The 27931-nt window shown below is 53.3% G+C and overlaps 1 protein-coding gene across 2 annotated transcripts in view; it reads right to left on the bottom strand.

The window, feature by feature from the left end:
- BAHD1 (bromo adjacent homology domain containing 1) overlaps positions 1 to 20483 on the bottom strand; it is a 31540-nt gene extending 11057 nt beyond the window's left edge. The window contains exons 1-2 of one of the 2 annotated variants that reach the window (XM_027749368.2): positions 20312 to 20483; positions 1934 to 3568 (exon numbers count right to left, since the gene is read on the bottom strand). In XM_027749368.2, the coding sequence (XP_027605169.1) occupies positions 1934 to 3551 (1618 nt within the window). In that variant the 5' untranslated portion in view covers positions 3552 to 3568; positions 20312 to 20483. Of the gene's footprint in view, positions 1 to 1933; positions 3569 to 20311 lie in introns of those variants that run through there. The other variant, XM_027749367.2, reaches the window with a different exon arrangement.
- Positions 20484 to 27931: the final 7448 nt, after the last annotated feature.

Genomic DNA, 27931 nt, shown 5'->3' with positions numbered 1-27931 from the left:
TAAGCTTGAGCTAAAGCAGGATGAAGCTTCACAAGAATGTGTACTGAAGGTCAGGGCAGTCAGTGGTGCAGAGCTGCTCTCGCTGGCACCCCTTCCAGCCTCTCCGATGGCACCGGGCCTAAAGCAGCTCTCACAGCCTGTCCTGCCTCGTCCCCACCACCCTGCTCCCACACTGCCCTAGGTCACAGCCCGATCCCTCAGTATGGACCACACAGACACTGATATTCCCACATGAACACCTGGAACGCACCAAATCAGACAGATGTAACACACGGCACGTCAAGCTGGACCCCTCATCCCACTGCTCTCCGATGGGAGCCTGCTCCTGCAGCCAAAGTGCTCCTTTAGTTCACTAAAATAACCCCACTCTAGGGAAGGAAAATACTTCAGAGGTGCACAATCATATAAAAATCAACCCCTAGGCATAAGTCCCTGTTCGTATTTTCAGAGACCTTATAGGCTCCAATCCACAAACCAAAACCTAACGGATTCCGGTGTTGTAGGATTTTAAATCCAAGTTGCTCACAGGAAGGAAATCGCAGCAGTGGGGTGAAACACCAGTAAGAATCCACTGCTGCTGCCCCTGCCAGCACTGTGAGGAACCAGCAGTCCACAGGGAGGGCTGAGTTCTGGGAAACACTCTGTCTGCATCCTTCTGGCTGCACAAAATCAGAGGCACCAGCGTGCGACGCGTGAGGAACAAAGCAGACTGGTATGACCTCGGGGCACTACACAGAAACTGTCAGGCCAGAACACACTGCTCAGCTGCTTGTCTTGTGAGCATTCCACTTCCAAGAGCTCTGAAGCCACCAGTGAACACCGGCTGGCTGCTGCCGTAGGAAGCAGCACCACGAGAGCGGGGATATTTCGGGAGAACGGAAATTACACTTCAACCAAAGGCTCCAGAGTTTCAGCGGCTTCCTACAACGGAGGATGACAAAGCCTTTCTCGAACCAAAATGCCATCCACCTACCTGAAAATCTGTTTTCAGTGGGTAAGTCGTGCCAGCTCTTGGCTGGGACATGAGGTTTTAGTGGGAAGATCCGGTGATGGCACTCCCAGCAGCTGGAGAAGCAGCCTCCTCTACAGACTGGCTGCTCGCAGCACTGTCCACCCTGATGGCTTTATACAAAGTGCTGGTGTCTGATAACCCCCACACAACACAACACTTTTAAATATTTAAAAAGCTATTTTTCAGCAGCAGCAGCAGAGGCAAAGCTCCGAGGTAAAGCAGGAAGTCTGAAAAGCAGGCGGGGGACAGAGGAGAGCCGGGCAGGTAACAACTCACTGGGCACCCTCACCCCTCCTCATTTCAGGGCTTCATTGTCACACACTGAGAGCAAAGATGGGACCAAGAATTCCCAAACTAACAGCGTGCCCGGCACTTAGACCCCCTGAGTGAAACTCCCTACACAGCCCTGCCAGCTCTGATCCACGGAATCTGAAGAGCCTGCATCCCCCCAGCCGGCACCGTAAGAGTTTAACAACTCCTGCTTCTTCACACGCTCTGTGAGGATGTTCAGCCCCTAGAGCGAGATTTCAGGGTTGCAGGAGTAACTCTGGCCGGTGTGCTCCGACCCTCGGCTTGGAGCAGCACGGCGGGACGGCTGCGCCTCCCGGAGCGTGCAGGAACTGAACCCCGCTGGTTTTACACAGATCAAAGCTCGGCGGCAGCTCCGGCACGACAAGCCATGAGTCACCTTCTCGCCGCCCGAACCCTTTCACCGATCCTCCGCTTCCCACACCGACGAGACCTTTCGGTGGGAAAAACCCTCCGGGCTAAACACGAGGGAAGGGGAGGTGGGAGGCGAGTTCTGAGACGAGACACCGCGCGCGGGGGTGGGGTGGGGGGGTGGTGGAACCAAGGGAACCGCCAGCCCTCTCCTTTCTCCCGGGAACGCCGCCCGGGACTCGCCTGCCCTCGGCACCTTACCTGCTGCAAAAGGCATTTTGTAGGGGAAGCTGCTCCGTCCCGCGGTCACGCTGCCGACGCGGCCCTCGGGCACGTGCACCACTCCGCAGACGCTGAAGCTGCTCAGCGTCGCTCCCTGCCCGCAGCAGTACGGGGAGCTGCACCAGTGCAGGGGCTGCAGGGGCGCGCCCGACGGCAGCGCCCCGGGAGACACCAGGAGCCCCTCGCAGGTGGCGGCCTGCGACAGCTCGTCCTTGGGGTAAACGGAGCAGGGGGAGTAGCCACTGTATCCGCTTTGGCCGTAATAAACGTAAAACCCGTTCAACGGGGTCAGATCCGAGGATTCGTAGAGACATCCACAATCCGCGTGATTCCCGGGCACGGGCAAGGGAGGGAACTGCTGCACGGGAAAGGAAGGCTGATGAAACTCCTGTTTGGGGGTCGGGGATTTCTCTCCGGGTCTTCCGTACTCTGGCTTCATGGAAGCTTGTCCTCCCATAAGCAAAGGCAGTCTGTGGTAGAAGCCCTCGGTGCTTGCGTAGGAGCCGGACAGTGACTCGTAGGGGACGGGCTCTGTCGTCCCGTAGAGCCTGGAGGAGTCCCGCTGCTCCCCTTTCCCAAAGGTGCCCAGGGCCTGGCCTTGCCAGCCGTGCTGCCCGTCCATTTTTAAGCTGGTCGCTTCCTTCTTGGATTTGACACAGTTCTTCCTCCCGGCTTTGGCCCATTTGAGCATGGATTTCGAACAGTGGTTCTCGGACTTGCCCTCTCCGTCCGATTTACTCCGCGGCTTCAGAGGCTGGTCTTTCTCGTGGGTCAGCTTGAGGAAGGCCACGGCGTTGAGGCTGGCCAGTCTCTTTGGGGTGGGATGGTAGGAGACGGCTCCGTCCTCCCTCTTTGTCCCATCGTCAAAGATCTCGTCCAGCGAATGCTCACAGCTGTTGCATTTCTGACCGGGCTCGGGCCGGTTCTTTCCTTTCCCAGTTTTCACAGCTGGTTTCTCCAGGGCGGGCCAGTTGTCCCCAGCTTTGCACTGCAAGCCCTTCAGGGCACAGTCCCCAGCGGGTTTCCCGGAGTCCCTGCGGAAGCGCCTGCCGGATAACAAGCCATCGTCCCGTTCGAAGAGCAGGTTGTTCACGGCCTCCGCGTTCAGCGAGGCCAGGCGGCGCTTCCTGGGCTCCGACGGAGCAGCATCGAGGTCCTGCTCCGGCCCTGGGTAAGTCCCTGTGCCCTTCTCCCCGGGCGGATCGCTCTTCCCCGCTCCCACGGGCTGCACTTGTTCGGAAAACATCCGAACATCCATCCAGCTGGGAAGGTGCTTTTTTTTACAGCTCTGGCTCTGCTTGGACAGAGACCCGGCCACATCCTCCAGCCGGGTGAGCAGCACCTTGCAGGTCTTTTTGCTGACCGAGGGGAGCAGGCGCCGGCGCAGCGGGTACGTCTTGCGCACCTCGCGCGGGCTCTTGCCTTTGTGAGTCCCCACGAAGCCCCCGGGACCGCTGGGAGCCTCGGAGGCGTCTCCGTCCCGCTGCTCCCCGCGCTCCGTGCCGGCCCTGTCCATCCTCCTGCCGCCCGAGGCCTGGCCAGCACAACCAGCTGGGTGTTTCAGAAGGAAAAGCTGTTTCTTCCGGGCATGCGTCATAGGATCAATGTCCAATCCTGGGAACGGACAGGAGAAAACAGCCATTAATGTCGCCGAGAGGGACCCGGCTCCGCACACAGCACCCACTGCCAATTAGGGGATATTTGGGGAAGCTTGTCTTTATACAGCACAGCCTGTTTGGGTGATGGCCAGTTAAGCCAATTAAGAGACAGGATGCAATTAGTTAGATGTGGTTTAATATCAGGCCGTGGAACATGATAGTAATTAAAAGCAAGGTGGGGATGGCAAATGCCACAGCAGCTGGGAAAAGCACAGAGCTGTTCAACCCAGCTCCCTCTTACGCTGGTGCTGTTCCCAACACTTCACAAATTCCCATCAAATTTCCGAAATCTGAAGGCTGGTACAGGGCACGGAGCAGAAATAACCCCCAGTCTGTGATTTCCTGCGTGTTGATACAGGCAGGCTCTTCCAGCGTTGTTTTGTGAGACAATTAGGCAAAAGAAAAACAGAAAGTCCACCCACTTGGGGGGAAAAGAAAACTTGTGCTATTAAACAGAGACCTGCCAACATTAATAAATTAAATCCATGCAAATCCCTGTGCAGGTTGGGACCTGGCTGCACGCTGCTCCTGTCGTCGTGTCTTATAAAAGTTGGGGACATTAAACACCAAATCACGTTGGGCAGGGAGGCCCCAAAGATACATTCACGGCAGGAAAAAGAAGCCCCAGCTTCCCGAGTTATCCAGCAAACCAAAACCTGATCTTTAATTAAGGAATTCAAGAATTCTGCGGTGCGAAGGAGCACACGTTCCCATAAGAAGCTGCTGCAGGTCCAACGCTAAGACAGGATATGAGTGGGTGATACCAACCCATAAACGTTAAAAATGTCAGTCTAAATGAGTGATAGTGGAATAGATTTAATTAAGTTTGTGTCTGAGCATCAGAAACAGCAGAAAAGGACAATTACTTGCCTTCAATGGTATTTACGAAACAGTCAAATTCCATTTATTGGCACCAAAGAGCTGATCTTTGTAGCAGCATCCACCTAGGAGGGGTTTGCTTGTCCCTGAATCAGGATTTGGGCTGGAACTCCCCTCAATTGACACTGGTCTGCCACTTTTGAGGCGTTTAATTAAAGCTCCTACTGCTTTGGCAGTGATTAGAACAAAGCTCCCGAATTACAAGAACTGTTCATTTGATATGGTTTAATCAAGCTGATAATTAGATTATCTATTTGAAATAAGCTTGATGTGTTTTAATTGACTCGCTTATATATGTGTTAACTAAGGGAAATTCAGGGATTGAAACCCACTGGGGTTTGCACAGTGCTTTTCTGGATGTCAGGCCCTTCCTGGAGCGTTTTGGGGTGACCGGGTCCTTCCACCCTGTTAAACACGGGATATTTCCCGAGGCTGGTGCCCCGACAGGAGAGCTCGGTGGGGAGCAAACACTGATGCACGTGCGTGTTTTGCTTATCAGAAATTAGGGAATCAGGAGGATCGAGTCAGACAGATTTTCCTCCACAACTGGAATTCTTCTTGCACAAGAGGCCAAACTGAGCACACACCACCTCTGGAGTTTGGAAGAGGACTGTAATTTAAAAACTGGCTCGGGCAGAGCAGGGTTTGGCAGTGGCACACCAGGCATCCTGCAGATCCATGCCCCGGGGAGGACAGCTCTTCCCGGGCTATATGGACCAGTGGTTTCCTTGCAACTCTCATCCTATTTTCTGTTATCCTTAATGAGAGCCTGAGCCTCTGGCAGAGGTGAAAACCCCAAAATAAATAGCCATGGTTTTTCTTAACCCAGCATCAGTCACCTCATTCTCCTTAGGCTTCCGCAGGTAGGAGCCTGACCCGCCCTGGCACCACAACATCCTGAGGGTTTAGTGCCCAAATCAGTTGGAATATTTATTAAAAACTGGGCACTACAGATGTGACTTTGTTCACACCATTGCTGCTCTAAAGTTAGGAAAAGCCTGGGGGAGACTGAGGGAAGCAATTTAAGAGAATCAGGATTGTTCAGCCTGGAGAAGAGAAGCTCCAGGGTGACCTAAACTCCACGGTGACCTAAACCTTACAGCGCCTGAAGGGGCTGACAGAAAAGATGGAGAGGGGCTTTGGACAAGGGCCTGGAGTGACAGGACAAGGGGGAATGGCTTCCCACTGCCAGAGAACAGGGTTAGATGGGATATTGGGAAGAAATCCTTCCCTGTGAGGGTGGGGAGGCCCTGGCACAGGTTACCCAGAGAAGTTGTGGCTGCCCCATTCCTGGAAGTGTCCAAGGCCAGGTTGGATGGGGCTTGGAGCAACCTGGGCTAGTGGAAGGTGTCCCTGCCAATGGCAGGGGGTGGGACTGGATGGGCTTTAAGGTCCCTTCCCACCCAAACCATTCCAGGATTCTAGGATTCATTGCCAGCATCTACGGAACAAAACCCATCCTTAGCACGCTGCACTTCCCAGAAGTCTTTCCACACCTCCCCAGTTACCTGCAGTGCGTGGATTGCTTTGGGATGCTCCTGCTACCAGCTCACCTGTGATGCAGCAATCCCTTCTCTTCCCCCAAGCACAACACAGCCACAGAGCTTTTGAACGCTGCTCAAAACTCAGCCATCTGACAGGCAAGTGCATCATCCCTCAAATCAGAGCCCTGCCGAGCCTCCTTCCAGTGAGCATTGTGCTCCTGCCAGCTGGGAAGGGAGAGTGGCAGAGCTCTTCATCCTCTCTCCACCTTTGTATTGCTGCACAAAGCAAAGGAAAGCTGCCTGTGCCCACAAGTCTTCCAGGAAAGCACAAGATAATGTGGAGAATTGAAAATGAAGGTGCTGAAGCCAGAACCACCCGTTTACTGCTCGTGGCTGAGGAGCTGGATTAATGCTGAGAAGACACTGAGGTGTAACTCTGTGGGAAATTAAAGTTCCAAGCAGTTGCATCCAGAGCCCACCAGGAATTTTCAAGCTAGTTGGAATTGCTGCCTCCTTATATACAATCCCAGCATGGTTTGGGGAGGAAGGGACCTTAAAGTCCATCCCATTCCAACCCCCTGCCATGGGCAGGGACACCTTCCACTAGCCCAGGTTGCTCCAAGCCCCGTCCAACCTGGCCTTGGACACTTCCAGGGATGGGGCAGCCACAGCTTCTCTGGGCAACCGTCCCCCGGCAACTCCTTCCTCAAACCGGACTAAACCTCCAACAGTTCTGAAAAACTGCCTCTGACAGCTGTTGAACCCAAAGCAGACCAGGATGAAGAAAAATTAAAAACACTTCTAATTTTCTGCTAGAATAAAACCACGACCCAAACAGCAAACTCAGGAGAGAGTTGATGCCTCATTAGCAGGAAAAGGAGCAAGTGTGATAACAGCTGCACGTTCTGTAATCACGCAGCTGCAGCATCTGTCTCTCCCTCTCCAGCACTTGATTGCAAGGGAAATTAAAGGAACTAGTCTGGGACTACCCCTTCAAGCCCCATTTCCTCTCCAGAGCTCCACCACGGAGACGCACGTTCCGAGGAGACGGTGCCAAAAAGCACAGAAATTAAAGCTTTTAAAGCTCCTAATCCATTTGGCACTTCAGTGATACACAAAGAGTTACGACAGCACCAACCTCCTCTCCGTGCACGGCACCGCTCCGACGGCTCCCAGCCCCGTCTGCTTGAATCCCATCTATCCACTTCCATTGGAACGGCTTACGCTGTGACAACAGCCCTACAACTGCGAGTATCTGGAGGATTGGCTCCTTTCTCCCCGCTGCTTTTACAGGAGACAAATTCCCAGTGCTCTAAGGAATGTGTTGCACGGAGGAAGCCTCCCAGGAGCTCTGGGAAATCCGGATAAATCTCAGCAGCATCAGGAATCCCCGGCTGAATTACCCAAACACCGCGCACGTCCCGAGAGTGGAAACACCACTTCCATCTCAAATGTTCAGAAAACCTGTCACTGTTGGAGCCTGCAATTTGTCTTCCCTGGGTCCAGCCTGATTTTTCTCCGGAGACCCATTGAAAGCTCCATCATCCACACACTCCGGAGAAAATTGTTTATACAGAGCTCATTAGGCTGCAGAAAGGGCTGGTTTCTCTCACTCATCACCATAGCCCTGACCACTGGACCAGAGCAGGATTAGATGGGATACAGGGAAGAAATCCTTCCCTGTGAGGGTGGGGAGGCCCTGGCACAAGTTGCCCAGAGAAGATGCAGCTGCCCCCTCCCTGGAAGTGTCCAAGGCCAGGTTGGACGGGGCTTGGAGCAACCTGGGCTAGTGGAAGGTGTCCCTGCCTGTGGTAGGGGGGTTGGAATGAGATGGTCTTTAAGGTCCCTTCCCACCCAAACCATTCCAGGATTCTGTGATTCTATAAAATACCAGATATATTAAGCATCACCCATTCACACAGAATCGCCTGTTACAAGTTTAAATAGGTTCTGTGTAAAGCTGCCATGTGACAGCTACAAAAACAACAGCCTAAAAGACCCCTACACCTAATTTGAAAAACCAAGTCGAAAATATTCCGGGACAGGTTTCGCGGTCGTGTTTATAGAAGGAGCACCAGCTTTGCCAATCAAGTTAATCAAGGTTTAAAAAAAAAAAAAAATAACCCACACAAGCCCTGCTCATCTGATTTTTCATAGATGCAAAATGCAAACTGGATTCCTCGGCGGCAGAAGGCTGAGTCTGGTAAAATATCAATCACATGTCACTTTGCTCAGATAGCTCTGGCACCCTTCCTGTTCTGCAGACAAAACGGAATAACAGATTATTCCCAGGGCTTTATTTTGAAGAACAAGGTGTGAGGTTTTTCTATAGTAAATATTAAAGCTCTTCTATATATTACACTCACACCCTTCCACGGCTGCTTTAGGAGCTTCCTCCAAGCTGCTCTGCCTAAATAATTCAGGCTGTGCCGTGATCCCGTGTACGACACGTGTGGCTGCAAACTGTGCTGCCGGTGGGAATTCCAAGGGCAGGTGCATCCCTGCCAGCTCCTCTCCATGCCATCCTATCCCTGGATCCGGATTTCCCTTCTCCTCTCTCCAGTACATCTCCCCCCACAAAACTCTCCCTGCACTCTCTTCCCAGTAGGAACTGTCTCGGGATCCAAAGGCAACATGTTCCTACTCAACAAGCTCAAAAGTGGCTTTAAAAGAGAGGAAAAAAACCAATGCAGGAAATTCAGGGAAGGGCAAGGCATCCCTTCAATATAACATTCCACTAATCATCCTGAACTCTGACCCAAAATGCAACTTCAATGGCTTTTTTTGTTTCCTTTAAATAATCTTCATCTTATTTTCCCCACCTCAGAGTGTCCCTCCAAACTGCCTGTGCCCCACCTTAGTGTCCTAATCCTTGGCACTGCAGTTCCAGGTATGGACTCCAGGAGTTATCATCTCTGAGAGGAGTGCAGAGGACAGCCTGGATTTTAAAATTTAAATAACATGCGTGCTTATAACCTCGACTTAAATTTAAAGGAGCCTTAAGCCCAAGCAGGCAAAACAAGGCTCTGTTAAAGAACAAGTTCACGTCATATTTTCAAGGATTCTTGTGTTCTGACTCATTCCCAGCTGAAACACCCTGACCAGAACTGCCTTTTCAGACTAGAACTGCAATCTGGATTATTTTCAGTTTTAGAACAAAGTTCTTCAGGCACTACCAGCTTTCCCTCTGGAAATACCTTCTGTTTCTCTGTGGTTTTGAAAGCAGTGGCACGTCACTTCGCCCTCAGCTGGGTTACAAGCTGCCCATGCAGCACAACAGCTCTCTGGGATTTCACGTTTCCTCCATCAAAGGTTTTGATTCCTCTTTCTACTCAAAGTTTAACAGACATTTCAAAAGAAAACAGACTTTCTACTTCTTTATTCTCACTTTCTGACCATCACTTGAAACACCAGAATTAAAACCCCACACGGCCCCAGCTGAGGACAAGGGCGACACGGGACGACTTATGCTGAGCACTTGTCCACTTGAGAGCTTCGATCCCAACCCAGAACTCAAGTCAAGGAAAGATTTTACACAACTCTCACATTCCCCCTGGAATCCCTGGAACCAAACCCTCTCCTTCCCCCATGTCTCATAAACCACAGTGCCACCCTGAACCCCGAGCAGAGCTTAAATCTGAAGCCAATTTTGCTGGATTTGAACTCAGAATTAAAAAAATCTAATTCCTTCCTGTGAGGGCGGGGAGGCCCTGGCACAGGTTGCCCAGAGAAGCTGTGGCTGCCCCATCCCTGGAAGTGTCCAAGGGTTGGACAGGGCTTGGAGCAACCTAGGCTAGTGGAAGGTGCCCCTGCCCATAGCAGGGGGTGGAAAAAGATGATTTTTAAGTCCTTTCCAAGCCAAATCATTCTGGCATGCTATGAATCACAGAATGGGTTGGGAACTTCTGAAATAAAAGTCCAGAGGTGGCTTTAAAATAAACAATTCTTTTTTTCCTCCACAAAATGCAGCATCAATCACCACCACACTTACAATGTATATTCACACGTCTGCTGGTGACACGGTTATGACCGAGGTAGAACTGCCAAGCCTAACTAAACTTGCTTTAAACCTTTCCTCCCTCTCATTAATGCCAGAGACAGTATTTACAAATGAGTAACTCGCAAGGTAAGCGAAGAAGTTCCACTGGAAATGTCACAACTCGACTGGTTTCATGCGTGAGGTCAGTCCAAGGGATGGTGCTGACGCCTCAAAGGACAACAAGTTCCTTCATTCCTAAGGTGGTGTTAGCAGAGAATCACTGAAATTTGGATCAAATTGGATAATTTAAGCCCAGGAAGTGGAGGGACTCAGCATTGCCAAAGGTCCTGAGCAGAGCCAGAGGAGCATTTCTAGGGGCCATCAGCCGGCACGGTGTTGCCATGAGAAACCTGGGGAGAAAACTCTCAGGCAGGAGCTGGATGTTGTAACACATTAAAACACCAGGAACCACAAGCCAAACACAGGCAATTCAGCCACTCTACTCTCTCTGACAAGGAGAATCCCGCTCACTGGAACAGCGCTTCCAGGAGAGCCCATTTAACTCCCATTAGGAGCTGCCCCAGCTCTTTCATCCCTTCCCCACATCATTAGAGGTGCACTTAAACACACAGGTTTGCTCGTGCCCCGGGTTTGATCAGTCGTGGCAACAAATATCACCTTTAAATAGACTGGACAGGGTTTGCAGCCCACGCTGGCAGTGATTTGGTTTATATCCACTCATTAAGGTGCATTAATGGACCCACATGTGCGTGACAGCCCTGGGCTGCTCGGAGAGGCAGCGATTAAACACACCCGGCTCGCACAGCCAGGGCCGGGAGGGGACACCTTCAATCAGCTGGGCCACATCAGCTCCAGCACACCAACACACTGCTTGGATTTTGTTCCATCTTGTACAGCCGGAAGGAAAGACGGACTAAAAAAAATCAGGACTGGTTAAGAACAATGACCGAGCCGCACACCCGGTCCCCGGAGCTCCAGGTTGAATTCGGGGTGGGGGGGGTTGAAAACACTTCCATTCTCACATCAGTGCAGGTCACCATGGAGCCAGTGGGAACTCCAGAGGACAAACCATCGGATCCCTGGCAAAGGAGCCTAATTACAGCTCCCTTCTGGGGACCACAAAGCTTTTAAAGAGTTTTATGGAAATGGCAAGGGTGCCTCCAACTGGATTTTCAGGAAGGTCCCTGGAAGTCAGGCTGTGGCTTCAAAACATCCAGGTGTGGTGAGTACTGGGGAGAAGATTGCTACAAGTGCTACAGAAGCTGTTCTGCACAAATGATGCTTTGATACTTCAACAACACCCCTCCCACCACCACCACGTGCTTCCTCCAACTTCGAGGAGAACATTCCTAACAGGAAAAAAAAGGGCAAAACTTTTGAGGAACTCTTAGCACTGCCTAGTGGAGAAACAAAACCCAATCAGAATCACCCCCTTGATTATCAGCTACAGGATTTGAGAACATTAACTGCACACTGAGATGTTCAACACGTGGAGCAGAGGGACGGGGAAGGGAACGATCACACATCCCAGGCACCCGTGCAGGAAAAGATGCAAATGGTTTGGAGCTCCAGGCTCCGAGGAGAGGGGTACAAGGAGAAAACATGTGAAGCCAGACCACAGCAAATGTGACCAGAGAGGCGATCCCAGAGGGATTCCTGAGCTGCACGGGCTGCCAGCTGAAGCAGAGCCAAAGTGGCAGCGGGAGCCGCTCGCAGCTACCGGGCGAACAGAGGAGGAACTGGTAGGAAGTTTCCAGGAGCTGCTGGAAGATCCAAGCAAGCTGCAGCCAGCTCTGCTTTCCCAGGCTGTGCCCAGCGTGGAAGGGTAAACAGTTGATAAGCAGGAATGTGCTGCAGAGCCCCCCCAGCAGCCAGAACCCCCCTGTTATCCCACAGCCTCGGCCCAAGGACGATTCCCAGTGCCCGTGCCCAGCACACACCTCCCCACAGCCAGTTTTCCTGCTGCCGGTCCAAATCTTGGGGGGATTTGAATCAAAGAGGATCTGACGCCGGACAACAGCTGCAAAAAACTCTGAGCTGGGGAGTCTGTGCCTCACATTGCAGTTACAATGCACAGGGAGATGATGTATCCACGCAGGATATCCCCAGATACCAGAATTCCAGCTCCAGCTATTTGTCACAGTAAAACATTTGAAGCCAGCAGCATTCTTTAAACTAAAATGACAGATAATATCCCATTTTAGAGCTCCAAAGCGAGATCCTCACTCCTCATTTCAATAACCAAGACAAACACTTTATTTAACAGCTGTATTAACAGGTAGAAATACACTTCTCTCTGGAAAGCCAGGCACACTTACAGTCCTAGCTTCTGAAGGATTTAAACTCTCAATTAAAGGTGAATTCCTGTAAATAGGGGGGGAAATCCTCATTTCTTCCGAACAGAAACCAAGCACTAAGTCTGATCTTAAATTTACCCAAACACCTCTTTATATGCATATAAAGACTCCTCTGGGTCCATTCACAGCTTGCTTTGCTCAGCTGAGGGACTGCACAAGTTTTCATACAGCTCCATGAGTTTTCCAGCCTGACACGTAGAAAATTAGGACCTCACTGTCCAAACCCATGATTTTAAGCATTGGAAGGGGCTGCCCAGGGAGGTGGTGGAGCCCCCATCCCTGGAGGTGTCCAAGGAACGACTGGATGTGGCACTCAGTGCTCTGGGCTGGGTGACAAGGTGAGCATCGGGCACAGGGTGAACTTGATGGTCTGGGAGGGCTTTTCCAACCTCAGTGATTCTGGGATTCTGTGATCTCTGTGGGAAACTGCAAAGCTCTACAAGCTGGACTGAGACCTTGGGGGAAGCACCTGAAACCACTTTCCCCTTTCTTATTTTAATGTTTCATTTACACACAACAGAAGCTGCTCCGAGAGGAACCGTCTGACCCCCCAAGGCCTCCGAGCACTGCTCTATGCAGGGTTATTACAGCAAACTGGGTTTTAATCATATATAAGCAGTGAAAAGTCAAAAGTGCTGCTGCTGTGCTTTCCCCCTTTGCCCCTCCACGATCCACTTCTCCCCACTGCCTCCCATGGTTTCCTTGGAAACGTCCGCAAGCTTAAATTGGATTGACATTCACTTAGTGGACAGATGGAGTTTGGAACAGCCTGAAATTCAAGGCCGAGTCCTGGGATACGTCACGTTATCAACGCAAAGACCACCCCCTAAACCTCGTGGGAAGGTTAAGGATCCCCTAATTATTCCGTAAGAGCTCCGAGGTGGCACCTCAGGAGGGTCAGTGCCCACCCATTGTTCTCCCTGAAAGCACCGGCCGAGCACGCGACCAGTTGTGTCGGGAGGGAGGGAAGGATTTAATTTTCGTTAAGCACTGAGAAAACAGGGAAGTTCTTAAGCTCATTAGTGGTTTCAGGCAGCAGAAACTGCTGCAGATCACACGTGGGCTGAGCACAGACAGCGATGCTCCATCCGCACTGGAATTAAGCCACTCGCATCCCTAACTTTGTCCCTGGGCTGAAGTCATTCCTGACAACTGGTGCTGACCCCGAGAGGGGCAGGGTTTGTACCACGCCTTTACAGCCCCAGAGGTGCCAGGGCTGCACCTCCAGCAAAGCTGATCATTTATTCTCGAGTGGGAATTATTCCCTGGCTCCTCTTCCACCATATGGGAAGAAATGGAAGCGGGAAGAAATGAAAATGGGTTTTTTTTGAAGGCTGGCTAAACAGTGCCTTTCCAATCACACCGTCTAACAGGATTGGAAAGGATTCACCTCTTTCCAACCAAAACACAGGGAGGATGAAAAATCCCAAATAACTACATTCCTAGAGATCTTTGATATAATCCAGTACCTAAGAAAGGGAAAGATGGGATGACAGGGCTCTCACAGGGGACAAGGGGGGCAGCCAGCAGTTACTGCACATTCTCCCTCACCAGGTGCTTGGTTATTGCAGGTACCACCCCCGGGAATTAGAGATTTGCCAGAGAGTTGGGGTTACCAGGGGACTTGTAAGGAATAAATCCCCAAAACACCTGGTTCACTTCTGCTGCTTGTGCAATCTGCTGAAATCTAAGGAATTCCCAGTTTGGGATTTACCTGTCCAAGTCAGGATTTCCGTACCACGTGGCCTTTAGCCAGCATTTTAAGGAAATCTCCTTTTTTCTCTGTCTACAAGTGATTGGAGCTGCCAAGTCCTTTTCCTTTAAAATTCCTGCTCACCTCGGAGAGAGCTCTGCACCTCCTTACTCTGAGCCACCTCCAGCCTCGAATCCTTCCACTGATTTTGGCTGAGCTGAACAAAGGAACAAACAAACCCAAACACGTCTCTTGCCTTAATTTTTGAGGAGTTTTCCTTAATTAAAAATAAACCTTCTGCTGCCCCACTAGTTCCCTCCACGAGCCTGCGCCTTCCCACCTTCCTCCTCCTTCCAAACCTTCCGTGTTTATCAGTAAGTGATTATTGCAGCTTGTTCCCCACTGCCCCCAGGTGCTCTCCATCCTCCCTCCACAGACGCCTCCTCTCCACCCCTGCTCAAATCCTGCTCTTTTTTTATGGAATTCCCAACCAGCGAGAACGCACTCAACCCACCCGCTGCCCTAACACAGCAAGCATCCCAAAAGTTATTCCAGGGATGTGGATCCTGCCCCATTCCAGGGGCTACGCTGGGTAAGGAATTTCCCCGGCGAGGATCCAAGGATCGGGAACGCGAGGGTGCTCCCGGCTCCGGTAGCATCCGCCTGCTCCGCGGCCACTCGGCCACGCTCCCTCCAGCCTCCAGAGCTCAACTCAACCATCTTTTCCTCCCATCCCCGGGACTCCTCGTTTCCCTTCCCCGCTGCCAATGGAAGCCCGTTCCAGGTATTCTGCAGGCGCCGGGAGACACAATGAAGCCGAGCGGCGGATAAAGCCGTGCTGCGGGAAGGCAGCCGGAGCTCCCGATTTCCCGAGCTTCCCACAGGCCACAGGCAGGAACAATAGAAGGCCAGGCACGGTGCAGGGAGGAAGCAATGCCCGGGATCTCGATGCTTCCCCAGCCACCGGGGTTTTATTTCAAGGATGATAATCCAGACACTGAAAAATCAGCTGCCAGCAAAGGGCCTTTATTCCAATTATTGCCAGGAAAACGCCTGCTTTTTGTTCCTAAGAGCATCGTAAATAATTTGAAATATTGAGATACGGGCGGCTGCTAAAAGCCAAGATCTTTCATTTAAAAAAATAAAAAAAACCCCAGGCTGCTGAGCTGCAGAGTTTCAAAGCCGAGCACGAGGAAAAACTGCTGGAAGAACAATGGGTGCCAGCGAGCGCTCCTGGGATGTGCCTCACAAAGGGGGGGAAAAAAGCTAAAAAATCATCCTCGCCTTCAGTCACACCTTTGTTCAGGAGAACTGGGACACGAGGAATGCAGCACCCGGCAGCAGCATCTCATCCCTGAGCATGCCACGTCTCACACAAATCCCACCTGCGCCACGTGCCGCTTCCCAGAGCGCTTCCATCCACGGCAGGACGGTGCCCAGGGAATACAGCAGCAGGAAAATCCCACCTGGGCTGCACCACCCTCCTCTGGGAAGGGCGAGGAGAGACACACAGGGCACACGGATCCCAATGCTCTGACACCCCGCTGATCCACCAGGCTCCTGTCACATGTGACAGCAAACACCCCCCAAATTCCTGGGCTGCCCCAAAGGCACTGGGAGTTTTAAAGGGCACACAAACCAAACGATTCCAAGCAGCCCTCGACAAGACCCAACCACGTACCCACCTATGATCTCAGGCAGAGCTTTTATAAAAAGGTGATAAAAGCAGCATTCCCGGCCATGCCACGTGGGAAAAAAAGCGCAGCGCTCCGGCCCTGAGCACGCCGTGCTCCCGGGGAGCTGACACACATCCCTCCCAGGGAATAGGTGTTTATTTAGCTGCACACTCAGCTGGACTCCCAGGGGGACTGCCCAGTGCCACCGGACTCACGGGCTGTCACACGGCTCATTCCCACATTTTTTAATTTAAGGAAATGTTCGTGCCTTTCCCCATCCCCAAGAGCTCTCAGCGCTGCCAAAAAGCACCACTCCGAAACCAGGCAAAAATCCTGGCGTTATTTTTGACCCACGTGGGGTTACTAACCCCCCCCACCCTGTATGCAGCATGTATACAATGTATTCCGTGCACACGGATACCCGGCTGATGAAAGGGAAAACAGGTTGATTTTTCCTCATTTTCAGCTGCTTTCCTGCAGAAGCAGAGCAGACCCGCTGTCCCCACTGAGGGGCTTCCACCGTGATTTAACTCAAACTACAACTGTATAATTTCCAAAGGATAATACCGAGAGATCAGAGATTTTACAAGGAGGTTCAGGTTCGGTTCCCTCAGTTGACTGCACTTCTTACACCCCACCAGCTCTCCATACCCTGATTTTACAAGGGTTTCACCCACATGGCAAGAGAAAAAATAACATGGAACAGATCAGTTAAGCTCCAATGGCACAAATACTGTGGCCAAATACATTACTTTTAAATCAGATTTATATTTATTTTTCTTAATGACATCCTTGGGTTTCTCTCTTTAAGAACACCAGTCCCTCATTTTACTTTATGGCAAGATGAAGTTTTCCAGTGCCCTGTTCTTCTAGGAGAAGGGGGTTTTTATTCTCACGCAATATCACTGTGACTCTACTTTTTTCTACTTTATTTATAATAAAGCTTCATGCTAAAATAGCAAATCTGGGCAGGAACTGGACAAAGGCCTATGGCATTGTCCCATACAACCACATTTCCTTCTGTCTTTTAAGAAATAAAACCAGTAATATTACATTTAAGTGTGTTTTCCCTATTTAAAGAATACCAGGTGCCAGTAGAAGTGCAAAAGAGGGTTAAATCGTGATGGTCTTGTTGGAGATAATTCATGCACTCAGAGCAACAATCTGGCCATGAATTTTAATATTTTTTGCCATTAAAATCCATGTCTCTAGTGTGAATGGAAGAGGAGCTGCCATGCTGGACAGAGAGCATTGCTGAAGGACCCAAAGCCTCCAGTCCTCGTGCTGCAACACAGAGCACAAATCTTGAGCACCCTCCACAAAACACCCCTTTTTTCCCCCCTCCCTTTAAACACAGTTTGCATCCAGAAGCTGCAACGTTTTCCAGCCTTTGCAATTGGGAGAAATAGCTGAAGACAGCCCAAATGTGCAGCTGCCAATATAACCAATATAACCCCTCTGAGCTGCTGGAAGCAGGAATGTAAATACACAGCGAGGTGAAGCAGGAGAGCAAAGCAGAGCCCTTTGGATGAGGGACATCCCCTGGGACCACCACGTGTCCCTCGCTGTCACACACCAGCCACCCCAGCCCCTGCCAGCCCACAGCTTGTGTCTGGAGCTATTTTAGGTTTATGACTTCTTTGGGGTGTTTATTTTTTTGTTTTTGTTTTGTTTTGGGGTGGTTTTTTTGTATTTCCCAGTTATCTGAACCGCTGCTTGTTTGTTACTAATAACATGAGAGTTGTGACTTAATTGGTTCAGCTGGTCGGGCACGACGCCGGGCTGGTTCTGTCCCTGCTTCCATGGGGTGTATGGACGTGGTTAACTGAGATCCCAGAATCATTTAGGTCAGAAAAGACATTCCAAGACCAAATCCAACCTGTGACCCATCCCCACCTTGTCACCCAGCCCAGAGCACTGAGTGCCACGTCCAGTCGTTCCAGGAATGGGGACTCCACCACCTCCCTGGGCAGCCCCTCCCACTGCCTGACAACCCTTTTCCTGACAAAATTCCTTCTGATGTCCAAATGGGGACAACCATCTGGGAGGTGGGGCAAAAAAAGCCCCACACAGCTCCCTCTGGATGTGACATTTGCACATCTGGGCACACCTTCCTGTTTTTGCAGTGCCAGGTATCGTCATTCCCTCATTTCCCTGCGATCCGAAGGCGATGCCAAGCAGCAAACGTGCCTTTGCCTCCCATTCCTAATTATTTTTCAATTGTTTACTTTGGACAGCTTTGCTGCTAAGGGCTTATTTTCAGTGCTGCAGCAGCATTAGGAAAGCATTTGCTGAAGAGTGGATTTCCCCCAAATCCCGGCCAGGCACTCCCTAACTCGGATCTCCCCAGGCTGGACCAGCACACATGTCCCATGGAGCCCCCGAGTGACACACCATCACAGCACACAAAATTAACCTGCAGAAACCTCCAACACAACAAGTTCCACCTCAACAGGAGGAAGAGCTTTCCATGGAGGAGGGCAAAGTACTGGAACAGCTCCCAGGGAGGTTGTGGAGTCTCCCTCTCTGGAGACATCCCAAACCCACCTGGGCGCGTTCCTGTGTCTCCTGCTCTAGGTGGGGATGATCTCCAGAGGTCCCTTCCAACCCTAACAAGTCCTGTGGTTCTGTGACATTGGTTAAAAAGGCAAATAAACACTAAGGCTGCTAGAGTGGAGACAGAAAGGTGATGGACATGACTGGCAGGAAGGACAGAGCACTGACATTAAACTGAACTACCGAGTTGGATGAGAAACCTCAGCGACCTCCAAAATAACATTTCTGCTATGAGACCCAAAGCTGTGACTGTTTTCCCCCCAAACCCCACATTTCTAAGTGGCATTTTATTGTCCTGTGCAACTGTCACCATCAACGCCCAGCAAACAGAGCATCTGGAAAGGATCCACCCTCCCAAAGTTCAGGGAATTATTTTCCCTCGCAGGTTTGCTGTTTCCCAGCTGGTTTTACACCTATCAGCGATGCTACACTTCCCTGCTCTGCTCCAGAAGAGCAGCTGGAAAGCTCTGTTGGAAATGCTGCACTGAATTCTCAAGGAAAACAAACAGAAATCAATGTTTAAATCCAAAATGTCCTGGTAAACCAGACTAACACACGGTTTCCCATCGCCAGCAAATATTTAGACAGTTCCAGCTGAAGCTGGGGAAGGATTCAGGTAGCCAGGACATGCCAAACGTGAAGGATGGCTCGGGATGAATATGTGAGCAGGATATCTCTGCTAAAGCGATCAGCAGCGTGCTGGTATTTAAATCACATTAAGATTTCAAAAGCATCAGTCTATCACGCAGCTCGTGGCACTCCTTCCCACAACCACGAGGATTGGAAGCCTTCAAACCAACCCCCCCCTTCCCCCAGAACACCAAAGATTCCCTCGGCGTGGAGCAAGCCCTCACTAATTGTGGCAAACTGATGGGCAGATCAATTAAGCAAGCGAGCAAAAGCCCGGCAGAGCCTCTCGCTTTGAGCCTCGCCTGCTCCTCACAATGATGACTTCAGATGGAGCACGAGGGGCAGCTGGATCCCTTAAAACAAAACACAGCCACAACCTCCCTCAGATAAGCATTTCGTGGAAAGAGAGAGGGGAGGGGGAGAGGCGAACAGAACAGATCCCGAGCGCTCGTATTTTTTAAGTTTCCGCGGCTGCTCCCGGGGAGCAGAGGGGTCCCCGCGGCTCCCCGTGCCGGGTGTGGGGGTCTCTGTGCCGGGGCTGGCTCCGAGCAGAGCCCGGGGAGCACTTGCTCGTCTTCCCGAGCTCTGCCCAGTCACATGTGCTGGCTCCTGCGCCTCGTAGAAGCAGCTGGAAAAGAGGGAGCCAACGGAGCTGCCTCCATTAGGAGCCACCGCTACACAAAAGGAGAAGAGGAAACAAGCCCTCGGCCACCGGGGCTGCCGGCAGGAAAGGAGAGGTGTCCAGGGCCACGGGGAGCGCACGGCAAGTGGGGAAAACCGCGATGGAAACGAAACCCGCTCCGCTGAGCCCCGGAGAGAATCGGTGGCACCTGCCCGACAGGGACACGGGGCTCACGCGGCATCACCTCGGGAAAACACCGGGAACTCGACGGACTCACCCGCTCCACCACCAGCCACCCGCCCGAGGGGCTCACGGCCCCGCCCGGCCGCCGGGACCCCCAAAACCCCGACCCCCGCCGGGCCGTCCTGTGCCAACTCCCGGCCGGGCAGCGCCGGCTCTGCCCCGAAACCGGCGGTGCCGCGGGCAGCGGCGGCTCTCCCGGGAATCGGCCCCGCACCGGCGATGCTGGGGCGAGCAGCCCCCGGGGCCACGAGCCCCGCAAGTGCCGGGGTCCCCCCCCCGCCGCCTTTGTGCTCCCCGAGCGGCCGGGGCGGGGGGTCCGGGGGGCTCGGCGGGGCCGCTCCGGCCTCGCACCGGCGGGACCGCGCGGGATAACGGCGGCCCGGCCCGGCCCGAGACCGCGGTGCCCTCCCGGCGCTCCCTCCCCGCCGCCGCCAGGGAAGTTCCCGGTGGCCCCGCGCCCCCCCACCCCAAACCCCGGGGCGGCGGCGGCGGCACCTGCTCCCGGCCCGGCGGAGTTCCCGGGGGCGGAGGGACGACGCGGCGCCGCGTGGGGACTCACCGGGAAGCTGCCGCAGGCCCCGGGGGGAGAAATCCAGCGGCAGGAGCGCCGCGAGTCCCGGGCTCCGCGCCGCTGCTGCGTCAGCGCCGCCGCCTCCTCGGCTGCGGGATGGGGACGAGGCGCCGCCGCCGCCCGCCCCTGGCCGCGGGGCGTCGCGGAGCGGGCGGGCGGAGGCCGGAGCGGGCGGCGGAGGGGCCGGGAGGGGCAGAGGAGGGGGCGGAGGAGGGGGCGGAGAAGGGACCGGGGGCGCCGCCGCCGCCGCCGCGAACTCCCCGCAAGCCGCGAGCGCCTCCGGCCTCCTTCCTGCTTCCTCGTCCGCAGCCAATCGCCGCGCGCCGCCCGCCGCTCGCCCCGCCAAGCCGCCCAATCAGCGCCGCCGCCCCGCGCCGCCGCCGCCCAATCAGCGCCGCGCCCGCCCCCGCCCCGCGCCCCCTGGGCCGCCCCCCCCCCAACCCCTCACGGAGCCCCTCAGCCCGCGCCCCCCGCCCGGGGCTCGGGATCACTGGGATAACCGGGAACACCGGGATAGCCGCGCACCCGGGGGGCCCCGGCGGCCGCGGGTCCCTCGCAGGACGGGGACTTGAGGCGGCCCCGCGCGCTGTCAGGGACCCCCCCCCCTCCCGCCCCCCGGGACGCCCTCGCCCCTCCCGGGTGTGCCCGGAGCATCCCGGGGGCAGCCGCGCTTAAACCGAGCCCCCGCATCCAAACTCCCGGGAAGTCGGGAGTCCCGGGGGTTCGGCGGGAGCCCCGCGGGAAGCTGCCGGGGAGGAGAGGCACGAGGCGCGGGGGGCCGGGCGCCCATCATTCCCACCCGGGGATGGGCACTGGAAAGGCCACGGGCCCCCCTTGGCTGTGGCTCCCCCCGAGCGGCCCCGTGACCCGGCACCGGGGAAATACGCCTTTCTGTTTTAGGGGGGGAAAGCCAACAGGGAGTTCTCTGGTGTCCCAGAGGTTCCCCGCAGAGCCTGTCCCCACCGGGACACGCCGTGTCCGTGGTCTCCGTGGTCTCGCCAGGAGGTGTGACACGACGGCGATCGTGTCTTCTTCCCAACCAGAATGCCTGGAAATCGCCGTATTCTCCTCAAAAAGGGATTTAAAACCCTAAAGGAGACCCAAAAAGCCCCGAAGTTGTTTAATATGTGTCTGGCAGCACTACAGCCCTCGCCACTGAAGCCCCTCCATCAGTTGCAGAATGGGGTTTTTCCATAGAGTCATGGAATCTCCTGAGTTGGATCATGAGTCCCACTCCTGGCCCTGCACAGGACGGCTCCAGCATCCCACCATGTCCCTGAGAGCCTTGTACAGACTCATCCTGAGCTTTGGCCCTGACCACTGCCAGGGGGAACCTGTTCCAGCACCCAGTTTGTCCTATTGCTTTTAAACCTGGGACACCTCCAAGGAGGAACTGGCACACGGAACAAGAAACCCGCGGGGCACCAGGAGCTAAATGCACACACAGTGAGGGTGAGATTTTGAGGGTCTGCTTGAAATCCAACTAAACTGCAGAAAACCCAGGAAGCTGAAATACATCCTGCCTTATTCTGGTGGTCCTTGGTCCATCAGGATCTTGCAAACAGAGCAGGATCAACCACTGGTATGATTTTTGCAGGATCCAGATGTTACACAGGGAAAGACAGAGCAAAACTTCAGCTATTTGGAGATAGTGATTCCCCAGAGAAATAACAGTTATTGGTGAAGCAGCAGGGAAAAATAAATATCCTTAACAGCGACACCCCTGGAAGCCCTCAAGATGCAGTAGGGCAACTCTCCTTAAAAACACCCTGATATTGTGTAGGAGTTGGACTTGGATGATCCTTGTGGGTCCCTTCCACCTCGGGATATTCTGTGATTGCCCCATTTCACTGCTCCCCTTTGGAAATGCCACCTTTGGATGAGACTTATCCAGGCTCCATTTAAGGCAGTCGGGCATCGCCAAGAGCTGCTCCACGAGCACAGACGTTGTCCCTCCTCAGACCAGAGCTGCTCCCCACCTGACAAGCAAAGGCAGCTTGTATTGCTGCCAAAGTGCTCCCTAAAAATTATATTTTATGGGAGTTCTTCCCTCTGCTCTGAGCCACAGGAATGGGAGGGAAACCACAGCACCGCTGAGACCAGAGCGAGCTCAGCTCTGGTGTAACACAGAGCACACTCACTCCAGTTATTAGAAGTGTACAAGCCACTTCCAAAGTCTACCCCTTTGGACTCCCATTGCTAAGCAGAAGGACATCTGTAGCAGGAAAATGAAGAATCTGGGAATCCTGGAGTTCTAAATCCACCCCACAACTTCAGCGATATACCCACAGTGTTCCGGAGGGAAACACTTGGGCAAAATTCGTGCTGAAGTTTAATGATAAATATTATTTAACAGCTGCTTTTTGGGGAAAGGAGGTGGAGGTGAGGCCACCTCCCCTGTTCCAGGTGTTCGGAGTGGGAGAACATCTGGAGCACGGGCAGGTTGAGGATGGGGCACTGTGTGCACCTCCAGAGCTGCACAAGGGTGGGAAGCACAAGGGAGCCATCTGCAGAGCTCCCTCTCTTTTGAGAAACTAATTTATTCTGAAGTGGGGCCTTTCCTCGTCCCTTTCTCGGAGGGATGAGGGAGAAAAATGGGAAGCTAATTGCTGATTCCAGAACAATATGGCTGTGTCTGCCGGGCTCCAGCCTGGCAGCGCCGCGCCGGTTGGGCTTTTCCTCCCCTCATTAAGTGGGAAGAATAAACACCAAAGCCCCGACACGATCCCCAAAGCCTGGCCTGTTTTTCGGGAGAGGGACAGTCCAGGGCTGTGGACTGCCTGAACAGCAGCACCACGGGGACCTGTGTCCCCACCTCACAGTTTGGGCTGTGGCAGCAGCTTGCTGAGGTACCTGTTGGTAAAAGGGGTTGTGGGGGGAGCTGGGCCAGGAACCAGCAGGGATTAAGGGATTGTCCCTCATAGCCCCCCTCACCTCCACAGGTATTGGGGTGGGAGAGGCACACGCAGCTGAGCCAGTGCTAAAGGAAGGGGAAAGAGGATTTCGCCATCAGTGCAGGGAAAACGGGGAAAAGGATCTTTGCATTTCCTGACCCTGAGTTTCAGGAGTAAAGGCTGGATGCGTCCCAAAGGAGAATGGGGAAGAGCCCCAGCAGCTCACTGCGGGGTGGGCTGGGAGAAGGGATGTTTGCTCTGCGCATCCCAGGGCACACTCGGAGCTCTCCGACCTTTGGGAACAACTGTGGTGAGTTTTAAAAAGTCACAGAAAATCCAAGAAGAGGAAAAATCCCCCGGCAGTGCTGCAAGGACAGAGAAAGGCAACCTTGAGCTCCCGTGTCCGTGTGTTTTTAGCCCAAGTGGGGAAGCAGCGCACCCCTGGGAGTGCAACACTGGAGCTTCCTGCACACCCCCAAACTGATGGAGAGCTCCCATTCCATGGGCACGGGAGCTTAAGGAACAGCCTCAATCCGAGCAAGCTCACACACTAAAAGCAGCAGTGTGGAGGATCCTGCTCCGACTGGTTCCTGGGCCGGCCCTGGGGAAGGACTTGGCTGCAGGGAAGAGATTGGCACGTGTGGGAGGGGGAGGATGGCAGGGCTCACCTTCCCAAACAGCCTCTGGCCGCTTTCAGGGGATAAACCCACCCCTGGATCCCTGTGGTTGGGGCTCTGCATGGCCCCTCTCTGGCTGTGGGGACAGGACTGGGGTAAAAGGTCTGTATTTCAGCACATCTCAGCTGGGTTTCCCACCTTTTCCAGGCATCTCCTCCACCAAGGAACATCCCCAAATCCAAACCAGCCTCCACAGAAAAGGTGCTGGTGCTGCACTGACTCTGGTGGCAAAGAGATGGGGTTTGGTGGGTCCCTCCTTTCCTTCCCCCTTCCAGGCCTGGCCCAGGAACTACAAAAGGCCGAATGAATCCCTGGTGGAGCTCCGTGGACTGCCTTGGAATTCTATTACACCAAACAAGCAAATTGGCTGTGAGTGTTCAGGTCTGCAGCAAACCAGCTGTGGTTACACAGGCGGCTTCCTCCGAGATTTCTGTTTAAACATCAGCGTTTGCTCGTTTTTAGCTGGGTGAAATATTCCCCCTTTCCCTTCGGAAGAAGTCAGGAGGGATTCGGGTTGGAGGAGAGGGCTCTGCCAGCACAGAGGATCCTGTCACACAGGATCTCATTATCTACCTGGAAAAATCCAGATTACTGTATTTGTGTCTCAGGGAATCATCTGCAGGCTTTTAGTGCTGGTGCCGCTACGGAGGTTTAATTTATCATTTATTTTAATGTATTTTAGTTTTAGAAAACTTGACACTGTTTATATCCAAAGATATCGTCTGTGAAGCAGCAGTGCCAGGGAAGTTCAGCAAGAGAAAGGGGATTGCTGTGTTGTATTTCTTATTTCACCTTCACCTTTACACTTTAAAGTGCTTTAGGGAGGAATATATAATATATATAATTTATTGATGGAGGCAAAAACAGAGGGACAATGGGAAGAGCTTGCTGGGGACCAGGACAGGCAGGAAGTGAGGCTGGATTAATTAAAGCAGAAAACCACAGGAAGGAGTTAAGAACATCCCTGAGTGTCACAGATGGAGGTGGATGTAGGTGTGGTGGATGTGGATGTGCTTCAGTGTATTGCAAAATCGGGATTAAGAGCAAGGACTCTGCTTTATGAGCTGGTCCTGGCAGACAGTGACAAACTCCCGTGCACAGGAAGGATGAACGTCCTGCCTCGCGTTCCCAGGGTAGCCATTATTTTATGGAGTGTGATTCACAAAACCAGGGAGGCTGGAGGGATCACAACACAAAACACATGTCCCAGAAACCCAGGATGGGAAAGCAAACAGCAATTACGGGACCATCTGTGCTGCGGGGACGGGGCTGCGGCGACCCACCGAGGGGTGTTGGGCTGGGGGCAGTGCCTGAGCTGTGCTCGGCTTGGGAAAATCCCTGGGAACAAACCCCTGGCTGCGTGTACGACTCCAGGCACTGACTTCTCTCCTCGTGCGGGATTAACACAGGAAAACCCTAATAAGAAATCCCGAAGGCACCCGCTCGGCCAATCCGCATTTCCATAGGAAACAGCTGCATCAGCAGGAAATCTCCATCCCTTGTTCGTGTCCCTCAGGTGGGCGGGAGCTCCTGCCAGCACACGGACACGGGGATTGGGACATTCCTTGGTGGAGAGAATGTGTCTGCTCCTCCACGCTCCTGCCAGCACCGGACACAGGGACAGGGACACTCAGGTGTCCCAGGTGAAATCCCAGCTTAGGAGTCAAGTAGCCACAGAGCATCCAAATCCATCCCCCCCCCTGCACTGGGAGTGAAGGGGCACAGCCACCACAGGCACTGAAAGCCCCTCAGCACCCCCGGAGTCTCCAGGTGAGAAAGTTGGTCCAGAGTTGCACCCATTCCTAATGTAGTTATTTTTCCATGTGAAAAGGAAATGTCCCTGCTGGATGCTTTACCCTCACCTTGGCCCCAAGCTCCCAAAGATGCCCAGCACCCTGAGGCCCACCCAGAGTCCCACTTGAGTATGTTTTCAGCCCAGAGGGTTGTTTTTCACTCCTTATTTTCAGCAACACAAGGAGGGAATAACATCTCCATGGGCTAATCAAGGAAAAGCTCCAAAATCCTCATTAAAACAATGGCAACATCTCAGTGTCGGGGGAAAATACACACACACACATCATCTGTTAACCTCTGCCTAATCTCAGGGCTTGGGGCTGAGTTTGAAGCTGCTGCACCTCCATCCTTCACTGGCCCTGCATCAGGCACCTGGAGGGAATCTTTGGAGTTTCCTTGTGCAAATCTCCCTCTTAGGGACGTGGTTAAAGGTGGCCTTGGCAGTGCCAGGGGAACAGTTGGACTCTATGGTCTTAAAGGTCTTTCCAACCTAAACGATTCCATGATTGTATGATAATCCTATTAGCATTAACATGGGCTGTGTGGCTAAATCCTCACATTCTGCACAGAAATGGAATCCCGGAGGGGCTGGCTTAAAATGACAAATACTGGGAAAGGGAGAGGCGGGAGCAGAGGCAGGTTTGTCCGGGGATGGTGGCTCCTTGTGGGAAGGAAATCAGGCATTGCTCAGGGATCTGGAGCTGCTGGGGAGACTTGTCTGGGCTGGGGTTGGAGGCACATCTGGAGGGTGTGCAATGAACTGGGGCAAACGCTGCAGCCCGGGTGGGCAGCACCTCCTTCACCTCCCTTCCCAAAGCTTTTCTTATTCTTGTTTGATTACAATGAGAGAGGAAAAGGAAAGGGGAAAAGGAAGGGTCCGTGCCCCATTTCCTCCAGCCTTTGAAGCAGAGGGTGGTTTTTTCGGGACATGGGCTCCACGGGGCCGGCAGGGGATGGATCATGGAGCAAATGCCGGCACTGTGGGGTGAGCACGGGGAACCCTGGCACGGACACACCACGGCAGGGGAGGACCAGCCATTCCCCAAAAGCTGGAAAACAGGCAGAGCCACCATGACTAGCGATGCTGAGGTCCCACCCATGTGTCTGATGGCAGGGTCTTCCCGTGGGATGGGCTGAGGGATGTCAAGGGTGCAGGACGATGGGGGAGCTGCCGCAGGGCAGGATTTGTGCCCTGTGGCCACAGCCCTGGGCTCAGCCAGAGGCTTATCCCAGCGCCCTGGCTGCTCTAGCCCTTGCAAAAATAGTCATTAACCCCAATATCCTCATTAAATACTCACGTGAGGACTTGCACTCCACCAAAGTATTCCCGCTCTTCTGAGACGTGAAGGTACCCGGAGTAAAGGGAACTTTAATTCAGGAGATCCTGGATAATACTGATCACTCTTGACCTCACATTTAATGCCTGTTTATTCCTCCCAAGTGTCCAAGAAGTGAACTGGTGGCAGAGTCTTGCTTCTGTCCCAGCTCAGAAACCCCCACAGGGCTCACACTCAGCCTGAAAACCAACCCGACTTAAGCAAGGTGGGTTGTTCCCACTGTTTGGACAGAGCCTTGGATCAAACCCCATGTATTCTGCTATTGCTATTCATTATTCCCTCCAGTGGTACCCTGGATGTTTGAGCTGGGATCTGCCTAATCCCGTAAAGCTCGGCTTCTCCTCGTGCCAGAATGGGGAACAAAGTCATAATTCTCCTTCCGCAGCCTCCCTGGCTGTTGCCATGGGAATGATGCAAAGTTCCCCATTCCCAGGGCTGCTCTCCTGCCAGTGCAGGTAGGAGAAGCCACTTTCCCAAGGGAAGAGTGCCCTGGATTGAGTGCTGTGCTTTGACAGCCAGGGAGGTTCTGGATCACTCCATCAAAGGGACAGTGCTGTGCTCACAGGGGACCTCGTAGACCCCAGCCTGTCTTGGGCAGGATCTAGTGGAGACTTTGGAAGTACAAAAATCCCCTCCAAAATAACCCCTGGATGCGCTGAGGATGCATTTGGGTGTGAGGGGCTGGTGGGGCCACACTCTCCCATTGCTGTGGTCAGGGATTGCCCCAACCCTGCTTTATCCCCCCAAAAAGGGGGGAATCAGGGCACTGGCCTGCTTGGGATGCTGGTGCAGGTTCTGGCCAGCCCCCATCTCATAAAAGCATCTTTTCAAGCTCATTTCAGGAAAAGTTGCTAAAAAGTGTCACTTATGGTGTGAAGTTCCATTTTCCCTGGAGGAATTCGGACC

Source organism: Pipra filicauda, unplaced genomic scaffold, assembly GCF_003945595.2.
Source record: "Pipra filicauda isolate LSUMZ 115617 unplaced genomic scaffold, ASM394559v2 scaffold463_size517996_pilon, whole genome shotgun sequence".
NCBI lineage: Eukaryota > Metazoa > Chordata > Aves > Passeriformes > Pipridae > Pipra > Pipra filicauda.
Note: the sequence above shows the minus strand (reverse complement) of the source record. Positions and strands in the feature narration are given on the sequence as shown.